At 43.0% G+C, this 21,355-nt stretch overlaps 1 protein-coding gene across 5 annotated transcripts in view; it reads left to right on the top strand.

Annotated features, from left to right (window-relative positions):
• tns2a (tensin 2a) overlaps positions 1-21,355 on the top strand; it is a 198,640-nt gene that overhangs the window by 149,738 nt on the left and 27,547 nt on the right. For all 5 annotated transcript variants that reach the window (XM_034172181.1, XM_034172178.1, XM_034172179.1 and 2 more), the window contains 8 exons: positions 1,316-1,428; positions 1,754-1,814; positions 2,888-2,963; positions 3,369-3,498; positions 12,729-12,794; positions 15,928-16,044; positions 16,263-17,807; positions 18,090-18,258. In XM_034172181.1, the coding sequence (XP_034028072.1) occupies positions 1,316-1,428; positions 1,754-1,814; positions 2,888-2,963; positions 3,369-3,498; positions 12,729-12,794; positions 15,928-16,044; positions 16,263-17,807; positions 18,090-18,258 (2,277 nt within the window). The remainder of the gene's footprint in view (positions 1-1,315; positions 1,429-1,753; positions 1,815-2,887; positions 2,964-3,368; positions 3,499-12,728; positions 12,795-15,927; positions 16,045-16,262; positions 17,808-18,089; positions 18,259-21,355) is intronic.

Raw genomic sequence — 21,355 nt, 5'->3', positions numbered from 1 at the left:
TTTGAACAAAAATTGTTAGTTACTAGCTTGCCAAATTATATAAATTGTTCTGAATCACCCTGCATAATGTAGTTATTTTACCCTCGTAAATTTATCAGGCTTGGTGTGGCACTAAACAAATAAACACAGCACATACACATGCACATAACTTGTGTTTATGGTGCTCGTGCATGTTTAGTATGAATGATGCACAGAAAACATGGGGAGGAGCGCTTCTCAGGAGCAAGGCGATGACAAGAGATTGTAGGAAATGCACGTCCCACCATGTTTTCTGCCGCACACAAGCAACATAGGCACCAGTTATGTGCACCCTGATCATTTTGCTCCTAACTCCCAACTTCAGTGTTTTACACAAAAAAGTGTACCATGTGCAACAGCAGCACAAGCAATCATTGATTTGCTAAGTGTTCTGACACACCACACATCCCAAATTATTATTTTTTTTACCGCTTGGGACCACACTTGATAAAAAAGAATCGGATAACATTTGTTATACTTTGCACTTCAGCAATTGGAGGTATATTTAGAGCTGTATGCCTGCAGGCCTGTTTTGTGTTTTTTTTTTAATGTTTTTTCCCCTGTTTGTTTGTCTGTTTGTGACCAGCCTGGAGCCCCACAATTTTTCATATGTTTATGGAAATTTTTACTGAAGGAAATTTTTACATATCCTGATAGACAAGAACTGATTCAGTTTCCAAGGTCATAGGTCAAAGGGCCAAGTCAGGAAAAATCTTGGATAATTGGAAAAATTAATGTTCAAAAATTCATAACTCTTTCAAAAAAGATCAAACGTTTTTCATATTTGGTATCCTTTATCGACTGACAAAGTTTGATCCAAATGTGATCCAGATTACAGATTTTGTGGCCATTTAAATTTAACATTGAAAACCACATTTGATGTAAATTTTACATTATATCTTAATCAAATGTGCCCCAATCACTCTCATATTTGAAAGTGAGGTGCAGACTGGCACTCACTATCACCTGACAAAGTTTGATCCGGCTGTGATCTGGATTGTGGATTTATTGGACATTTGAATGTAATATTGAAAAGCCCATTTGGTGTACATTTTGCATTATATCTCAATCAAAAGTGCCTCAATCACTCTCATTTGTGACATTGAGCTGCAAACTGGCACTCTCAATGAATTAGTAAGTTTGATCCACATGTGATCCATATTGTGGATTTAGAGGAATTCTTTGAAATTTTCTTTCAAGGTAAAAAATTATGTAATTGGAAACTAGTGTTGTGTGTGCCACTCTAGTTTTTTTTTTTTTTTTTTTTTTTATAAAAACTGATTTCTTTCTCTCTCAGGTATATCTATTACTTTGGGGGCCTTCTCTCAGGAGCGATCAAGATGAATAGCAGCCCTCTCTTCCTCCACCAAGTCCTCATCCCGTCACTCCCTAATTTCCAGGGTGAAGGAGGTGTGCACGTCTCAACATCTGCATTCTGTGTCTGTGTGCTCATGCTGACTGACTGTAGCTCGATGTGCAGAATCATGATACATGTCTGGTCATACTGAAGTGAAGCTCGGACAGACTTGTCAGCTGAACCTCAGCGTTGAAAGCCTGATAGGTCGTCACAATCACCCTCCTCCCTTCTACATCTTCATGAGCCTTTGCCCACATAAACTCACCAAGTTTATCTTTAATCTGCTGATCAAGTCCAGAGAGAGGACTGGCAGTCAGCACATTCCTCTGTGTTCATGTTGACAGTCCTCACCATGTCCAAATTTCTCTGTCCTTACAGGTTATTACCCCTTCTTGAAGATTTATCAGTCCATGCTGTTGGTTTACACATCTGGAATATAGTGAGTCTCCTTTAATGTACCCAGATTGTTTGGATTATGACTATGTGTACAGTTGACTACTTGAAAAAACATTATATAAGCAATTAACTTAACTCTTAACTTAACTGATTGCCAGTTAATCAGTAATCAACAGGCAATGCAGATTTGACAATGAAGTCAACATATTAGGACATTTATCAAAGGAAAATCCAGCACTTTTAAGCCCCGGTCACAACCCACCGTGCGTTTTTTTTCGCCGTACGTTTTCTGCGGATGCCACGGCCACTACGTTTTTGTGAAAACGTACGGAGGCAGTAGCAAGAGGAGGGAGGGAGTGCATTCAACGCACGTCTCTAGGAGTGTAACGATAAACAGAGTTGACAATAAAGCTGTGTGTGTGTGTGTGTGTGTGTGTGTGTGTGTGGGGTCAGCTTTTCTTTTTTATGAGCGGGACCGGAGCGGCAGGTGTTTATCGGCATCCGCGATGCATGAGCATGTCCAGCCTGCAGTGGTCAGTTGTACGAGTGTTTACTTACCTCAAAAAGTTACAGCTAGTTATCAGACTGAAGCTGTGGAGTGTGTGTTGCTGAAGTTTGGAAATAAAGTCCAAGTTCAAGTTAGAAGCTGCATCGTGCATGCAAGTCTGTCGGCCTCCATAGTATGTGGTGAGTGTCGGAATCCGTACTGCCTACATACGGATTTGGTTAATTCAATAGTAGTTGAATGAAAATGTGCTGCTTTGAATCCGTACTGAGGCAGTACTCAAAACGTGCATCATCTGTACTGCTGGTGAATCCGCAGCCTGACCGCAATGAAAGTTCTGCATGCACTCTACGGCGTGTCTGCGTGCTCCTAAATTCGTACTGAGGGAGTACTTATGAAGTACGGCTCTCCAAATTTAGCCCATGTTTTTGCAAGTAGACTGCACGCACATGCAAGTACGGCGGGTTGTGACCACGGCTTTTCAGAGATTCTCTTGCTAGTTGTTTGTAATCATTCATCAATGATACAAACAATCTGTTTCCCACAGCTTTATCTTCTTCTCAGTTTTTCTTCTTTGACAAACTTGTTTGTGTTTTCTGTGCTCTCTGCAGTGACCTGCAAGGCACCGGAGGCAGGCGACTGTATGTCACCATCGAACCAGCACTGCTCCTAAAAGGTGACATCATGGTGAGTTCACACTGGAAGGAAAAGACAAACAAAAGACCCTTCTGTCTGCTTCCCAGGGAGGGGTCATAATCGGCATTTAAGAACTTAATTTAAAACAGCCGTGCAAGATCCTCAACAGATAAATACTCACAAATCTGTAGATCAAATGCTGAAATCAGAATGTACGCACAGTGCAATACTGTTTGAATTAATATATAGTTTGTTAAAAAGTTGTGCGTTGTGGTTAAAAACCTAGTTATGTTTGTAGGAATCTTTAAGAAATTATCAAAAGTAGTCAGTTTTTGTAAGCCTGCCATTTGAAAGTGTAAATGTCACGAATTGGAGACCAACACAAGGTCTTAAATTTATTGTACCAACCATTCATTATCCTGAACTCCCTGCTTTCCTCTCTGCTGCCCTCTGCAGGTGAAGTGCTACCACCGGCGAGCCCAAAGTGCTGACAGAGACACTGTGTTTAGGCTGCAGTTCCACACCTGCACCATACATGGATCTCAGCTGTGGTTTGGCAAAGGAGAGCTGGATGAGGCATATACTGGTACGTTTATTTCAGACCAAAAAAAAAAAGTTCATTTAAAAGAAGCAGACTGTATAAGGGAGCAGAGTGACTGGAGCAGTTTGGCTTCACACCCAAGAAGTCAATCATCAACTGAATGCTAACCCTGTGAGGATTCACTGAACCTAAGCATGAATATCAGCAGTGCTTCTCTGCAGCTGACAGTATGGTTTTTGCAAAGCATTTGATTTGGTTAATTTTAGGCTCTTTGGGTCCTAGTGCTTCCCCTGTAACTCTGTGGTTGTGCGTCTTTGGTGCTAACCAGTGGGCGAAGGTGTCAATGCACATCTTTGGTGCTGGGCCTGTTTGGCAGGTCCTTGGGTACTACTGGAATGATCGTGTCAAACAAACAGCCACTTAAGTGCCACTCAGATGTAGAGCAATACTTACATTGTGAGGGAATGTTAGTGATGACTTTTTGGCCATGTGGCATGCATCCAAGAACTAGCATGCATGGGTAGCTGAGTGTTGAGGACCCCACCAGTGAGAGAAGGTCAAGGGAATGTCCACATTTCACCTGGCTATGGCAGATAGAAAGCTACTTTTAAGAGGTGGGGATGGACCAGTTCTCAGCCTCAAACTCAGCCACATGGGGTCTACAGCCAGTACATTCTGAGTGCCGGTCCCAAGCCTGGATAAATGAGGAGGGTTGCGTCAGGAAGGGCATCCGGTGTAAAACAAGCCAATCCAACTATGCAGACTCAGAATCGAATTCCCATACCGGATCGGTCGCAGCCTGGGTTAACAACGTCCGCCACCGGTGCTATTGCCCAACAGGGTGCCGGTGGAAATTGGGCTACTGCTGGGCGAAGACGACGACGAAGAAGAGGAGGAAAACGTTGCCACGAACAGCGGGAGAAGAAGAAAACTGGAAGGGTGGAAATGAGAGTGGGGACTTTGAATGTTGGTAGTATGACTGGTAAAGGGAGAGAGCTGGCTGATATGATGGAGAGGAGAAAGGTAGACATATTGTGTGTGCATGAGACCAAGTGGAAGGGAAGTAAGAGCAGGAGCATCGGCGGTGGGTACAAGTTGTTGTACCATGGTGAGGACAGGAAGAGAAATGGTGTTGGGGTCATTTTAAAGGAAGAGTATGTTAAAAGTGTGTTGGAGGTTAAGAGAGTGTCTGACAGGGTGATGAGTGTGAAGTTGGAAATTGAAGGGGTGATGATGAATATCATCAGTGCATATGCCCCACAGGTAGGTTGTGAGATGAAGGAGAAAGAAGATTTCTGGAGTGTGTTAGATGAGGTGGTGGAGAGTGTGCCCAAGCATGAAAGAGTGGTGATAGGAGCAGACTTCAATGGGCATGTTGGTGAAGGGAACAGAGGTGATGAGGAAGTAATGGGTAGATATGGTATCAAGGATAGGAATGGGGAAGGACAGGTGGTAGTTGATTTTGCAAAAAGGATGGAAATGGCTGTGGTGAATACCTACTTTAAGAAAAGGGAGGAGCACAGGGTAACATATAAGAGTGGAGGAAGGTGCACACAGGTGGACTACATTCTTTATAGGAGATGCAAGCTAAAATAAATCACAGACTTTAAGGTGGTAGCAGGAGACAGTGTCACTAGACAGCATAGGATGGTTGTTTGTAGGATGACCTTAGAGGTAAAGAAGAAGAAGAGAGTGAGAGCTCAAAGGATCAGATGGTGGAAGCTGAAGGAGGAAGACTGTTGTGTGACATTTAGCGAGCAGGTGAGAGAAGCACTAGTTGGAGGGGAAGCAATTTTGGACAGCTGGAAAAGTACTGCAGATGTGGTGAGGGAGACAGCTAGGGCAGTACTGGGTATGACATCTGGACAGTGGAAGGAAGACAAGGAGATTTGGTGGTGGAATGAAGAGATCCAAGAAAGCATACGGAGAAAGAGGTTGGCGAAAAAGTTTTGGGATAGTCGTAGAGATGAAGAAAGTAGACAGGAGTACAAGGAGATGCGGCGTAAGGCGAGAAGAGAAGTGGCAAAAGCAAAGGAAAAGGCATATTGCGAGCTGTACAAGAAGTTGAATAGTAAGGAAGGAGAAAAGGACTTGTACCGATTGGCCAGACAAAGGGACAGAGCTGGAAAGGATGTGCAGCAGGTTAGGGTGGTAAAAGATGCACATGGTAATGTGCTGACAAGTGAGGAGTGTATGCTGAGAAGGTGGAGGGAATATTTTGAAGAGTTGATGAATAAAGAAAATGAGCGAGAGAAAAGGCTGGAGGATGTAGTGAGAGTAAATCAGGAAGTAAAAGAGATTAGCAAGGAAGAAGTGAGGGCTGCTATGAAGAGGATGAAGAGTGGAAAGGCAGTTGGTTATGGGAAAGAGTAGTAGAAGCTAGGCTTAGAAAACAGGTGAAGATCTGTGAGCAGCAATATGGTTTCATGCCGAGAAAGAGCACTACAGATGCAATGTTTGCTCTGAGAATACTGTTGGAAAAGTACAGAGAAGGACAGAAAGAGTTACATTGTGTGTTTGTGGACTTAGAAAAAGCTTATGATAGGGTGCCAAGAGAAGAGTTGTGGCATTGTATGAGGAAGTCTGGAGTGGCAGAGAAGTATGTTAGGGTAGTGCAGGACATGTACAAGAATAGTGTGACAGCGGTGAGATGTGCAGTCGGAATGACAGACTCATTCAAGGTGGAGGTGGGATTACACCAAGGATCAGCTCTGAGTCCTTTCTTGTTTGCAGTGGTGATGGAGAGGTTGACAGATGAGATCAGACAGGAGTGCCCATGGACTATGATGTTTGCAGATGACATTGTGATCTGTAGTGAGAGTAGAGAGCAAGTTGAGTCTAGTCTGGAGAAGTGGAGATATGCTTTGGAGAGAAGGGGAATGAAAGTCAGTAGAAGCAAGACTGAGTACATGTGTGTGAATGAGAGGGAGCCCAGTGGAATAGTGCAGTTACAAGGAGTAGAAGTGGTGAAAGTAGATGAGTTTAAATATTTGGGGTCAACTGTTCAAAGTAATGGAGAGTGTGGTAGAGAGGTGAAGAAGAGAGTGCAGGCAGGGTGGAGTGGGTGGAGAAAGGTGGCAGGAGTGATTTGTGACCGAAGAATATCAGCAAGAGTGAAGGGGAAAGTTTACAAAACAGTAGTGAGACCAGCTATGTTGTATGGTTTAGAGACAGTGGCACTAACAAAAAGACAGGAGGCAGAGCTGGAGGTGGCAGAGCTGAAGATGTTGAGATTCTCTTTGGGAGTGACAAGAATGGACAAGATTAGGAATGAACATATCAGAGGGACAGCTCAGGTGGGACGGTTTGGAGACAAAGTCAGAGAGGCGAGATTGAGATGGTTTGGACATGTGCAGAGGAGGGACCCAGGGTATATAGGGAGAAGGATGCTGAGGATGGAGCCACCAGGCAGGAGGAGAAGAGGGAGGCCAAAGAGGCGGTTCATGGATGTGCTGAGAGAGGACATGCAGGTGGTTGGTCTGACAGAGGAAGATACAGAAGACAGGGTGAAATGGAAACGATTGATCTGCTGTGGCGACCCCTAACGGGAACAGCCGAAAGGCGAAGAAGAAGAAGGGATGGACTAGTTCTCTAGCTGGGTCGTTTCCATTCACGATTCTGTGGTGTGGTGGAGATTTGTAGAGACTTTCAAGTCCTGTGTTAAGACACACTTATTTTCCATTTTGTATGGATAGCATACTGGCATACTGGCATAGTATAGTACTATGCTTCCTACCCTTTTAAATTTATTTTATTAGTAAACAGAGCGGGTTGCAGCCTCAACTTTATCTAAAGTCTGGGGCTTTTAGTGAAGCTTAGGGCTAGTGGTCCGCACTCACCTTAGTATTTCTTCTATTTTTCTTGTTGGTTAATGCTGACAAATTCTAGCATATTTCTTGTCGTTCTACCGCCTGATTCTGTTTTCTCTCTCTCTGTTTGAGGTGCAGCCATCCAGAAGTGGGAGTGGGTGTCTTCTTCTGCAGGCCTCCCGTCCTGTGCACCAGCATGGACTCCCAAAATTTCCAGTATATTTGTATTGTCAGTGTCAGCAGCATACCCCAAGCAGAGGGTCGCCCCTTTGAGTCTGGTCTGCTTGAGGTTTCTTCCTCAAATCATCAGAGGGAGTTTTTCCTAACCACTGTTGCTCTGGGGGTTGGTAAGGTTAGAACTTACTTGTGTGAAGCACCTTGATACAGCTGTGTGCACTATATAAATGAAATAAATTTAAATTGAAATTGGTGGATGAGGCAACGCACCAGTGCATATTCCCAGACGTGACCTGTGTTGGATGGAGTGACCACCAGTGAGAGCCAACCACTCTACTGGTGGTTGGCTCTCACTGCGGTATTGTATCACTTCCTGTTCCGGAGCACAGCGGTGTTTTTCTGTATCTGTTAGCTGTTTAATCTGCGCAGTTAGATTGATCTAGTTATCTAGATTACGATTTGTTTCCCAGTGTAATCTTTACGTGCCTTAACTAAAGCACTCCTTCTGCTGAATCACCTCTAAATTATTTACACATTATTCACTTTGCGTGTTTTTAGGAATCCGCTAGCTTAGCGTAGCTACTAGCTCTTAGCCGATTTAGCATGGCGCTTCTCCTGTCTCTCCCGCGCTTTTCTGCTCTGGGTGTGAAATGTTTAGTTATTCCTCGGCCTCCTTTAGCAGTAACGGTACTTGTAATAAGTGTAGCTTATTCGTAGCTTTGGAGGCCAGGCTGGGCGAATTGGAGACTCAGCTCCGCACCGTGGAAAATTCTACAGCTAGCCAGGCCCCTGTAGTCGGTGCGGACCAAGGTAGCTTAGCCGCCGTTAGTTACCTCCTGGCAGATCCCGAGCAGCCGGGAAAGCAGGCTGACTGGGTGACTGTGAGGAGGAAGCGTAGCCCTAAACAGAAGCCCCGTGTACACCGCCAACCCGTTCACATCTCTAACCGTTTTTCCCCACTTGACGACACACCCGCCGAGGATCAAACTCTGGTTATTGGCGACTCTGTTTTGCGAAATGTGAAGTTAGCGACACCAGCAACCATAGTCAATTGTCTTCCGGGGGCCAGAGCAGGCGACATTGAAGGAAATTTGAAACTGCTGGCTAAGGCTAAGCGTAAATTTGGTAAGATTGTAATTCACGTCGGCAGTAATGACACCCAGTTACGCCAATCGGAGGTCACTAAAATGAACATTAAATCGGTGTGTAACTTTGCAAAAACAAAGTCGGACTCTGTAGTTTTCTCTGGGCCCCTCCCCAATCAGACCGGGAGTGACATGTTTAGCCGCATGTTCTCCTTGAATTGCTGGCTGTCTGAGTGGTGTCCAAAAAATGAGGTGGGCTTCATAGATAATTGGCAAAGCTTCTGGGGAAAACCTGGTCTTGTTAGGAGAGACGGCATCCATCCCACTTTGGATGGAGCAGCTCTCATTTCTAGAAATCTGGCCAATTTTCTTAAATCCTCCACACCGTGACTATCCACGGTTGGGACCAGGAAGCAGAGTTGTAGTCTTACACACCTCTCTGCAGCTTCTCTCCCCCTGCCATCCCCTCATTACCCCATCCCCGTAGAGACGGTGCCTGCTCCCAGACTACCAATAACCAGCAAAAATCTATTTAAGCATAAAAATTCAAAAAGAAAAAATAATATAGCACCTTCAACTGCACCACAGACTAAAACAGTTAAATGTGGTCTATTAAACATTAGGTCTCTCTCTTCTAAGTCCCTGTTGGTAAATGATATAATAATTGATCAACATATTGATTTATTCTGCCTTACAGAAACCTGGTTACAGCAGGATGAATATGTTAGTTTAAATGAGTCAACACCCCCGAGTCACACTAACTGTCAGAATGCTCGTAGCACGGGCCGGGGCGGAGGATTAGCAGCAATCTTCCATTCCAGCTTATTAATTAATCAAAAACCCAGACAGAGCTTTAATTCATTTGAAAGCTTGACTCTTAGTCTTGTCCATCCAAATTGGAAGTCCCAAAAACCAGTTTTATTTGTTATTATCTATCGTCCACCTGGTCGTTACTGTGAGTTTCTCTGTGAATTTTCAGACCTTTTGTCTGACTTAGTGCTTAGCTCAGATAAGATAATTATAGTGGGCGATTTTAACATCCACACAGATGCTGAGAATGACAGCCTCAACACTGCATTTAATCTATTATTAGACTCTATTGGCTTTGCTCAAAAAGTAAATGAGTCCACCCACCACTTTAATCATATCTTAGATCTTGTTCTGACTTATGGTATGGAAATAGAAGACTTAACAGTATTCCCTGAAAACTCCCTTCTGTCTGATCATTTCTTAATAACATTTACATTTACTCTGATGGACTATCCAGCAGTGGGGAATAAGTTTCATTACACTAGAAGTCTTTCAGAAAGCGCTGTAACTAGGTTTAAGGATATGATTCCTTCTTTATGTTCTCTAATGCCATATACCAACACAGTGCAGAGTAGCTACCTAAACTCTGTAAGTGAGATAGAGTATCTCGTCAATAGTTTTACATCCTCATTGAAGACAACTTTGGATGCTGTAGCTCCTCTGAAAAAGAGAGCTTTAAATCAGAAGTGCCTGACTCCGTGGTATAACTCACAAACTCGTAGCTTAAAGCAGACCCTGAACCATCCCTTAGTTATGCTGCTATAGACGTAGACTGCTGGGGGGTTCCCATGATGCACTGTTTCTTTCTCTTTTTGCTCTGTATGCACCACTCTGCATTTAATCATTAGTGATCGATCTCTGCTCCCCTCCACAGCATGTCTTTTTCCTGGTTCTCTCCCTCAGCCCCAACCAGTCCCAGCAGAAGACTGCCCCTCCCTGAGCCTGGTTCTGCTGGAGGTTTCTTCCTGTTAAAAGGGAGTTTTTCCTTCCCACTGTAGCCAAGTGCTTGCCCACAGGGGGTCGTTTTGACCGTTGGGGTTTTACATAATTATTGTATGGCCTTGCCTTACAATATAAAGCGCCTTGGGGCAACTGTTTGTTGTGATTTGGCGCTATATAAAAAAATTGATTGATTGATTGATGTTAGTTCATTAGTGATACATGTACAGTAGTGTTCAGAATAATAGTAGTGCTATGTAACTAAAAAGATTAATCCAGGTTTTGAGTATATTTCTTATTGTTACATGGGAAACAAGGTACCAGTAGATTCAGTAGATTCTCACAAATCCAACAAGACCAAGCATTCATGATATGCACACTTTTAAGGCTATGAAATTGGACTATTAGTAAAAAAAAAAAGGTAGAAAAGGGGGTGTTCACAATAATAGTAGTGTGGCATTCAGTCAGTGAGTTCATCAATTTTGTGGAACAAACAGGTGTGAATCAGGTGTCCCCTATTTAAGGATGAAGCCATCACCTGTTGAACATGCTTTTCTCTTTGAAAGCCTGAGGAAAATGGGACGTTCAAGACATTGTTCAGAAGAACAGCGTAGTTTTATTAAAAAGTTGATTGGAGAGGGGAAAACGTATACGCAGGTGCAAAAAATCATAGGCTGTTCATCTACAATGATCTCCAATGCTTTAAAATGGACAAAAAACAGAGACGCGTGGAAGAAAACGGAAAACAACCATCAAAATGGATAGAAGAATAACCAGAATGGCAAAGGCTCACCCATTGATCAGCTCCAGGATGATCAAAGACAGTCTGGAATTACCTGTAAGTGCTGTCACAGTTAGAAGACGCCTGTGTGAAACTATTTTATTTGCAAGAATCCCCGGCAAAGTCCCTCTGTTAAATAAAAGACGTGCAGAAGAGGTTACAATTTGCCAAAGATCACGTCAACTGGCCTAAAGAGAAATGGAGGAATATTTTGTGGACTGATGAGAGTAAAATTTTTCTTTTTGGGTCCAAGGGCCACAGACAGTTTGTGAGACGACCCCCAAACTCTGAATTCAAGCCACAGTTCACAGTGGAGACAGTGAAGCATGGTGGTGCAAGCATCATGATATGGGCATGTTTCTCCTACTATGATGTTGGGCCTATATATCGCATACCAGGTATCATGGATCAGTTTGGATATGTCAAAATACTTGAAGAGGTCATGTTGCCTTATGCTGAAGAGGACATGCGCTTGAAATGGGTGTTTCAACAAGACAATGACCCCAAGCACACTAGTAAACCAGCAAAATCTTGGTTCCAAACCAACAAAATTAATGCCTCGCAGATGTGAAGAAATCATGAAAAACTGTGGTTATACAACTAAATACTAGTTTAGTGATTCACAGGATTGCTAAAAAAGCAGTTTGAACATAATAGTTTTGAGTTTGTAGCGTCAACAGCAGATGCTACTATTATTGTGAACACCCCCTTTTCTACTTGTTTTTTTTTTTTACTAATAGCCCAATTTCATAGCCTTAAGAGTGTGCATATCATGAATGCTTGGTCTTGTTGGATTTGTGAGAATCTACTGAATCTACTGGTACCTTGTTTCCCATGTAACAATAAGAAATATACTCAAAACCTGGATAATCTTTTTAGTCACATAGCACTGCTATTATTCTGAACACTACTGTATCTTGTATTATTTGGGCTTTATACATGTGAATGTTCGCACAGTACATTTTGCCTGTTTAGACTGTCTTAATTGTCATCAAGTAATAATTTGTTAATTACAGCAGGATAATCACCACACGGGACTAAGTGACATAAAAACATGTTCTTGGAAGAGATAAGGTAAATGTATTTAAAGTGGTTTGTTGCTCAGAGTGATCTATTAATACTGCTGTGGTCGAAAAAAATCCCTAAATAGTAGTATCTTAGTCCCCATCCTGGAAATAATGATAGCCTCTTGGTGAGAATAAATTACGTTATATGATTGCATGTAACCAGCACTCAAAGAGAGAAATGAGAGTTCTGGTGTGCCGCAGTCTATTACTTAAGTTTGATAATGACGGTATAATGAACATTCTCATTATCTGATTTCCTCATTGGTCTGGCTTTCACTAAAATAACAGAACAGCTGAAGGACACGTCTCGAAAGCAGTGAGGCATCATCAGTCTAAATGGCCAAATGAAGCTTAAACAGAACATTGTGGGTTTATCCATTTTGGAACACATCTGTGAAAATTATTAGTGTATTGGAGGTATTGGAGCAGAAACCCTTTGACTCTTTTCTTGGGGGTTCCCCCACATCACAAATCCACTCATCAACCCAGGTTTTATGAGGGCATGCAAACAGCCCTCTATAAAAGACAAACATAAACATCTTTGTTTCCTTGTCAGCAGCTGTTCTGAGATATGGGAACTGGTGCTTTTGTCTTGTGTTTTTCCCAGATGAGCGTTTTCCCTCTGATGCCACAGTGGAATTTGTGTTCTCTTCTGGACCTGAGAAGATGAAAGGTTGGTTCACTCTGCTTCAAGGTCCACTTCTTATCCATCCAGTTTCAAAAGATTACTGTGCATTTGTTGACAGGTAAATGATTCATTTTATCCATATAAGGGACTCCTTTTGTATTTTGGACAGCTGGGAAAGTACTGCAGATTGTGGTGAGGGAGACAGCTAGGAAGATACTGGGTGTGACATCTGGATAGTGGAAGGAAGACAAGGAGACTTGGTGGTGGAATGAAGATGTCCAGGAAAGCATAAGGAGAAAGGGGCTGGCCAAAAAGAATTGGGATAGTCAGAGAGATCAAGAAAGTAGACGGGAGTACAAGAAGATACAGCATAAGGCAAAAAGGGAAGTGGCAAAAGCTAAGGAAAAGGCATATACTGAGCTGTACAAGAAGTTGAATAGTAAGGAAGGAGCAAAGAACTTGTACGGATTGGCCTGACAACGTGACAGAAATGGAAAGGATGTGCAGCAGGTTAGTGCAGTGAAAGATGCAGATGGTAATGTGCTGACAAGTGAGGAGAGTGTATTGAGAGGGTAGAGTAGCTGATGAATGAAGAAAATGAGAGAGAGATGTGGCTGGATGATGTGGAGAGTGTAAATCAGGAAGTGAAAGAGATTAGTAAGGATGAAGGGAGGGCAGCTATGAAGAGTGGAAAGGCACTTGGTCCAGATGACATTCTAGTGGAGGCATGGAAATGTCTAGGAGAAATGGCAGTTGGGTTACTAACCAGATTGTTTAATAAAATCTTGGAAAGTGAGAGGATGCCTGAGGAGTGTAGACGAAGTGTGCTGGCTCCTATTTTTCAGAACACGGGTGATGTGCAGAGCTACAGTGTCTCTATTGTCACAATTTTCAAAGATATTGGAAAAAACTTTACAACAGCAGACTGGATAAATTTATAGAACGACACAACTTGCTTGATGAAAGTCAATATGGTTTTAGAGCAAAAAGGTCCACTGCACTGGTTTTGCTCGAGTCAGTAGAAGAGATCAGTAAACGTGGACCAAAGGGAAATACTAGTTGCAGGTTTATTTATTGACCTAAAAAAGGCTTTTGACACAATTGATCACAATATATTACTTCAAAAGTTGGAACTGTATGGGATCAGAGGGGTGGCTCTGAGCTGGATTAAAATTTACTTACAAAACTGGAAGCACTTTAAACTCGGGGACTACTGTTCTTCATGTCTGGACATCATTTGCAGCCTTCCACAGGGTTCTGTGTTGGGACCAAAATTATTTATTTTATACATCGAGTTATGTAAAGTTTCAGATCTGTTTAAAGCAGTTCTCTTTGCAGATGACACAAACCTGTTTTGCTCAGGAGAAAATCTGCAACAATTATTGTCTGATTTAGGAACTGAAATGATAAAGTTAAAGAGATGGTTTGATATTAACAAATTATCATTAAATTTGTCTAAAACTAAATTGTTACTTGGAAATTATAAAAAAAAGACATACAAATTCAGTTAAATATACAAGGGGTAAACATAGAAAGTGTCAAAGAAAATAAGTTTTTAGGTGTCATTACTGATGAAAGAATTAATTGAAAGCTCATATTCAACATGTAAAAAAGAAGGTATCAGAGTATTGCAGTGTTAAATAAAGCAAAGCATGTTCTTGATTGCAGAGGACTACATACTTTGTATTGTTCATTGGTTGCACCCTACCTGACTTACTGTGCTGAAGTTTGGGGCAACAGTTATAAAACCACATTGCAACCATTATTCATTCTTCAAAAAAGAGCATTAAGAACAATTCATAATGCAGGTTATCGAGACCACACCAACCCATTGTTCATTAAATCTCAAATATTAAAATTACACGATATGATTTTGTTCAAGACTGTTCAATTAATGTACAAGGTGAAAAATAAACAAATGCCCTTTAGAATTCAAGAATTTTTTACTGAGAGAGAGGGAAAATATAATTTACGGGGCTTGTATCATTTTAAAATTGCTGACGCTCGGACGACAAGGAAAGGTTTCTGTGTCTCCATGTGTGGCTATGGAATAACCTGACAGAGGAACTCAAAATGATGTCCAAATATCAATCAGTTTAAAAATCAATATAAAGACATGATGTTTTCAAGATATGTATCTGCTGAAGAAGGTTGACTTTTGTGTGTTGCCAATTTGTAAATATAAATTTGTTCAGTAGCATTCAGATTGTGTCCTTTAAGCTGAAGAGATTGAAGTGGTTGAAAATGGGAGTGGGAATAGTTGTGTTTTTTTTTTTTTTACTTCCCCCCACTCCTTTCAAAGTAGATAATTTTATTTTTGGTTAAAGTGGTAGGTGTTAAAAAGCCTATATATACCCTTTCAGGCACACGGATGCATTGTTAATCCATTTTCTTTCTTTGTTGTAAGTTTTTTGTTGTTGTTTTGGACTGTGTGTGCTGAATAAATTCATTCATTCAATCATTCAACTACAGAGGCATAAAGTTGATCAGCCACATCATGAAGTTATGGGAAAGAGTAGTAGAAGCTAGGCCTAGAAAATGGGTGAAAATCTGTGAGCAGCAATATGGTTTCATGCTGAGAAAGAGCACTACAGATGCAATGTTTGCTCTGAGAACACTGATGAAGCAGTACAGAGAAGGCCAAAAATATGTGAGGGTAGTGCAGGACATGTACAAGGACAGTGTGACAGTGGTGAGATGAGCAGTAGGAATGACAGACTTATTCAAGGTGGAGGTGGGATTACACCAAGGATCAGCGCCTAGTCCTTTCTTGTTCGCAATGGTGATAGACAGGTTGACGGATGAGATATTTATTGTTTTGACTTTTTATTCATGTCATGTTGAGCTTAATTTTCACTCATTTTAACATAACAAAGCTGGAATTCTATATTTTAACTTTGATGTAATTGTAAAATTTAGATGTGTAACAGCTCAAGTAAGCACCCAGGTATATAGAGACCAATGTGCATACATAACATCATCATAATTGGAGACTGCAGTTTTGGAAACGGTCCAAGTTCATGTATATTAAACTGTTAGAGTTAAAGAAGAGAAGAGGATATAAATGTAAAAAAAAAAATCTAAAGGAAAGGAAATGATGAATAATTCATTCCACCCTCTAGTAAAGAAGGCATTAGAAAAAGTGAAGGTAATTTTCTGTAAATATGTTTTTTACCAGGTCGTGAATACCACAAGAATGATCCAGCAGTCACAGTTGACTACAACACATCTGACCCAGTGGTTCATTGGGATTCCTATGAGAACTTTAACCAGCGATACCAGGACAGTCTTGAGGGTAAAAATAAAATAATCTTCTCTTTATGTACTGGTACCCTTTTCACCTGTATTTCAAGTGCCAGCCTTCAATGGGCCAGATAAACTGATATGTAAGATGGATAACACTCACTCAGTAAACAAAACACTTGGTCATAGATAATAGGTACTATGATTGTGATGATGATTTTACACTTTATTCTTCCCAGTTTGAAAGCTGATCTTGCCCTTCTGTTTCAGATATTGCCCACACCAGAGGCCCATTAGATGGCAGTCTCTATGCCCAAATAAAGAAGCGCAGAGGACCTGGTTCTGGTTCTCTCTCTTCAACCAATGGCAGCAGCCCAGGGGCAGGGACTACAGAAGACAGACCTGACCACTTCATTGCTCATGAGTCTGACTCTGCTCTCTCGGCCCAATCCAGCCATGTGACTCAATCGCTCATCCATCCCGAGCATCATGAAGATCTTATTCGTCCTCCACCACCGACCAGGCAAGAGCGTGAAGAACTTGAACGTCTCCTTGGAGGTATAGAAGGAAACCGAGAACGTGAGACGGCAATCTTGGATGACGGAGATTCGTTGCCATCGGAGAAAACTGGAACACTAAGGCTGAGTCGATCATGTTCCTGCCGTGATGGTTACCGATCCCAGCGCTGTGCAGAGCCTGGTTGTGATCGCACCCTCCTTATGCCTAATGGGTACTGCCTTGAACGAGCTCCCGGCACCAACGGACACCATGGAGCGGCTCCGTCCGCTCGCCACTACTCAGCCGTTCCTCCATCACATATGGATCTGTGCCAGCATTACAGCCCTCATTCACACCAGTCCCTCCCTCCTCCAGATCTGGTGTGGGATCGTCAGAGTGTTTCTCCACATTACCTACATCGCTCCTTCTCAGAGGCCCCCTCATCTCGCCATTTCTGCCCCTACCAATCTTCAGAACTTTCCCCTCACTCTCATAACCACACCCATCACCAGCCTCTGTCTGCTCCAGGACGGCTCTGCTGCAGAGAGGACAGCTACAGTCCCTACCACCACCCTTCTCCACCACACAGCCTCCACCATGCCCACTCGCACCGCCCAAAACCCTCCACAAGCCCTACTTATGAAGATATCATGCTCATGGATGGTTGCCCTTGCAGGGACTGCAGCAGCAGGAGAGAAGACTCAGCAGCCTATCACAGCCTAAGAATGGACCAAGGTGACAGCTTCCATTGGGATCCAGAGGCAGAGCTTCAGCCAAGAGAGGTGGGCCTAAGGAGAAACAGGAAGGCGGAATTACCAAGAGCGTCAGAACTTCACTGGGAAAGGGATCCTGGGTTAAGACGAGGCAGAGAAATGCCCCTTCACTGGGAGAGAGACAGAGATGCTGAACTGCAATGGGAAAGAGAGAGAGAGGCTGAGTATTGGCACAGAAGGGCCACCTCCTATGGTCCACAAGGTCATGACCTTCCTGCTTTCACTTTTGACCCTTTGCCATCTGGTCATCCAGCTTATCCAGAACCATCGAGGTCCCATGCTCATTCCCATCTGGACCTCAAGTACAGCAGTAGCAGTAGTGGTTACCAAACGCCCCGCCAGGTGTGCCCCTGCTCACCTTACCAGCCTTCACCGTCTGAAAGCAGGGGCTACGCGTCTGGATACCAGTCTGACTCCACCTCCCCTCTGCCTCCTGCGTCCTCCATGATGGGGCACTGCAGCCACAGCATCGGTCCACCAGAACATAACCACCACGACTGTCATCCAGACTCTCAACAGTCATTTGGCTCTGACTCTCACACCGGTGAGTCACACTAAAACATAGACAATAGGACATGTGTTTGTTTAACAACGGGTCAGATGATCCATAACCACCAACAGCATGCATTCATTACACTGTGTTAATGTAGATGGATGTCTTCCACATGAGGCACTACTTTCAGATATCATCTTAGTTGTATCCAGTTGATTGCAGATGTTGATTTTGGCACAGGGCTTAAAAGCCCTGAAACTTTAAACAAGGCGCATTAACGGAGTTACCACAGGATGTAAATGCAGTTCATTAATTGTTCCCTTCCTTCTTCAGATGGTCTTCGTAGTTCTGGTGAAAGTGTAGGATGGAGGGATCATATTAGCCGTGGATCTTTTAAGAGTGTCCACAGAGACAATGGCCTTGTCGCATCCTCCACGCCATCTGACATGTCTGGACCGCCCACTCCTGTCCACACCAGCAGCCCTCTATGCACAGAGGAAAGGTAGCCCACTGTCTCACTAAGAGGAACAATAAAATCACAACACAACACTCATAGTCACAGTAAACTTTACTAATTTATTGCAGTCTTGCCTGTTTGTTTATAAGTGACTCTGGGTTTGTTGTACCCCATCCAAGGATAACAGGAGTAACAGGAAGACAGAGGCCAGGAATGAGTGGAACAGTAGTAGCCAGTAAACCAGTACTGATCAGTATGTCTGGTATTTATATTGTGTATTTAAATTTGCAAACTGTATTTCTTTTTTACTTTTACTTTTGATATTCTGTGTGCTTCTTACCCTGTGTGCTGCTATACAATGCTGCTGGAACCTCAGTTTCCCTGAGGGAGTTTTCCCAAGGGATCAGTAAAGTTCTGTCTAATCTAATCTAACATCTGAGGGTATGGATAGTGGACACATTAAAGCGAGAAAGTTCATTTGTCGAGTAACAGTAGCTCATATATGGCTTGTAATTTTGCAGCCTTTTCAAACATTTTATTTTGTAGGACACCTGCTACCTCATCAGATTAACCCCAGGCTGCATTCTTACTCATTTCAGCAGTGCTTTTACCCTCCTTCAGCTGAAAGATTAGGCCATGCTGCCCAAAAATGCTCTTCAAATCAAATTTCAGCAAACTAGCTTGGATAAAATCCACCCCGCAAGTTCCCGAAGGAGCTAAAACGTCAAGAGCCAAATGTTTTTTTTTTTTCTCAGAAGATGATGACCAACATTAAGCTAAAAGAAGAATAAGATTGGAATTGAATTCATCAGGTGACCAGAAACATGCCCCTAAATTAATGCTCCATGCTCCTAGACATGACTTTAATTCAGTCACAGCGTTTGCATCAAGTCACTGATGATTTATCACAAATGGTTATGCAGATAAACTCAGCACAACACACGAACAGTCTGTCCTGGATGGAAGGTGGAGCTAAGTTAACATGGCTGTCACTGCAGCCCTTGAAACTGGTAGTGAGTGTACATGCACATTAAGTATAGTTCTTTAAACTTGTTGATAAATGCAAGTCTTCTTTGTCTTTTGGCTATTCCCGTTAGGGGTCGCCACAGCAGATCAATCGTTTCCATCTCACCCTGTCCTCTGTATCTTCCTCTGTCACACCAACCACCTGCATGTCCTCCTTCAGTACATCCATAAACCTCCTCTTTGGTCTCCCTCTTCTCCTCCTGCCTGGTGGCTCCATCCTCAGCATCCTTCTCCCTCTATACCCTGGGTCCCTCCTCTGCACATGTCCAAACCATCTCAATCTCGCCTCTCTGACTTTGTCTCCAAACCGTCCCACCTGAGCTGTCCCTCTGATATGTTCATTTCTAATCTTGTCCATTCTTGTTACTCCCAAAGAGAATCTCAACATCTTCAGCTCTGCCACCTCCAGCTCTGCCTCCTGTCTTTTTGTTAGTGCCACTGTCTCTAAACCATACAACATAGCTGGTCTCACTACTGTCTTGTAAACTTTTCCCTTCACTCTTGCTGATATTCTTCGGTCGCAAATCACTCCTGCCACCTTTCTCCACCCACTCCACCCTGTCTTCTTCACCTCTTTACCACACTCTCCATTACTTTGAACAGTTGACCCCAAATATTTAAACTCATCTACTTTCACCACTTCTACTCCTTGTAACTGCACTATTCCACTGGGCTCCCTCCCATTCACACACATGTACTCAGTCTTGCTTCTACTGACTTTCATTCCCCTTCTCTCCAAAGCATATCTCCACCTCTCCAGACTAGACTCAACTTGCTCTCTACTCTCACTACAGATCACAATGTCATCTGCAAACATCATAGTCCATGGGGACTCCTGTCTGATCTCATCCATCAACCTGTCCATAACCACTGCAAACAAGAAAGGACTCAGAGCTGATCCTTGGTGTAATCCCACCTCCACCTTGAATGAGTCTGTCATTCCGACTGTGCATCTCACCGCTGTCACACTATTCTTGTACATGTCCTGCACTACCCTAACATACTTCTCTGCCACTCCAGACTTCCTCATACAATACCACAGCTTTTCTCCTGGCACCCTGTCATAAGCTTTTTTTAAGTCCACAAACACACAATGTAACTCTTTCTGGCCTTCTCTGTACTTCTCCAACAGTATTCTCAGAGCAAACATTGCATCTATAGTACTCTTTCTCGGTATGAAACCATATTGCTGCTCACAGATCTTCACCTGTTTTCTAAGCCTAGCTTCTACTACTCTTTCCCATAACGTCATGCTGTGGCTGATCAACTTTATGCCTCTGTAGTTACTGCAGCTCTGCACATCACCCTTGTTCTTGAAAATAGGAACCAGCACACTTCGTCTCCACTCCTCAGGCATGCTCTCACTTTCCAAGATTTTATTAAACAATCTGGTTAGAAACTCTACTGCCATCTCTCCTAGACATTTCCATGCCTCCACTGGAATGTCATCTGGACCAACTGCCTTTCCTCTCTTCATCCTCTTCATAGCAGCCCTCACTTCTTCCTTACTAATCTCTTGTACTTCCTGAATTACTCTCACCACATCATCCAGCCTTTTCTCTCGCTCATTTTCTTTATTCATCAGCTCTTCAAAATATTCCCTCCACCTTCTCAGCACACACTCCTCACTTGTCAGTACATTACCATGTGCATCTTTTACCACCCTAACCTGCTGCACATCCTTTCCAGCTCTGTCCCTTTGTCTGGCCAATCGGTACAAGTCCTTTTCTCCTTCCTTACTATTCAACTTCTTGTACAGCTCGCAATATGCCTTTTCCTTCACTTTTGCCACTTCTCTTTTCGCCTTACATCACATCTCCTTGTACTGCCGTCTACTTTCTTCATCTCTACGACTATCCCAAAACGTTTTCACCAACCTCTTTCTCCTTATGCTTTCTTGGACCTCTTCATTCCACCACCAAGTCTCCTTGTCTTCCTTCCACTGTCCAGATGTCATACCCAGTACTGTCCTAGTTGTCTCCCTCACCACATCTGCAGTACTTTTCCAGTTCAAAATTGCTTCCCCTCCAACCAGTGCTTCTCTCACCTGCTCGCTAAATTTCACACCACAGTCTTCCTCCTTCAGCTTCCACCATCTGATCCTTTGTTGAGCTCT

Source organism: Thalassophryne amazonica, chromosome 6 (genome assembly GCF_902500255.1).
Source record: "Thalassophryne amazonica chromosome 6, fThaAma1.1, whole genome shotgun sequence".
Taxonomy (NCBI): domain Eukaryota; kingdom Metazoa; phylum Chordata; class Actinopteri; order Batrachoidiformes; family Batrachoididae; genus Thalassophryne; species Thalassophryne amazonica.
The sequence above is the reverse complement of the archived record's forward strand: the minus strand, read 5'-3'. Positions and strand labels throughout refer to the sequence as shown.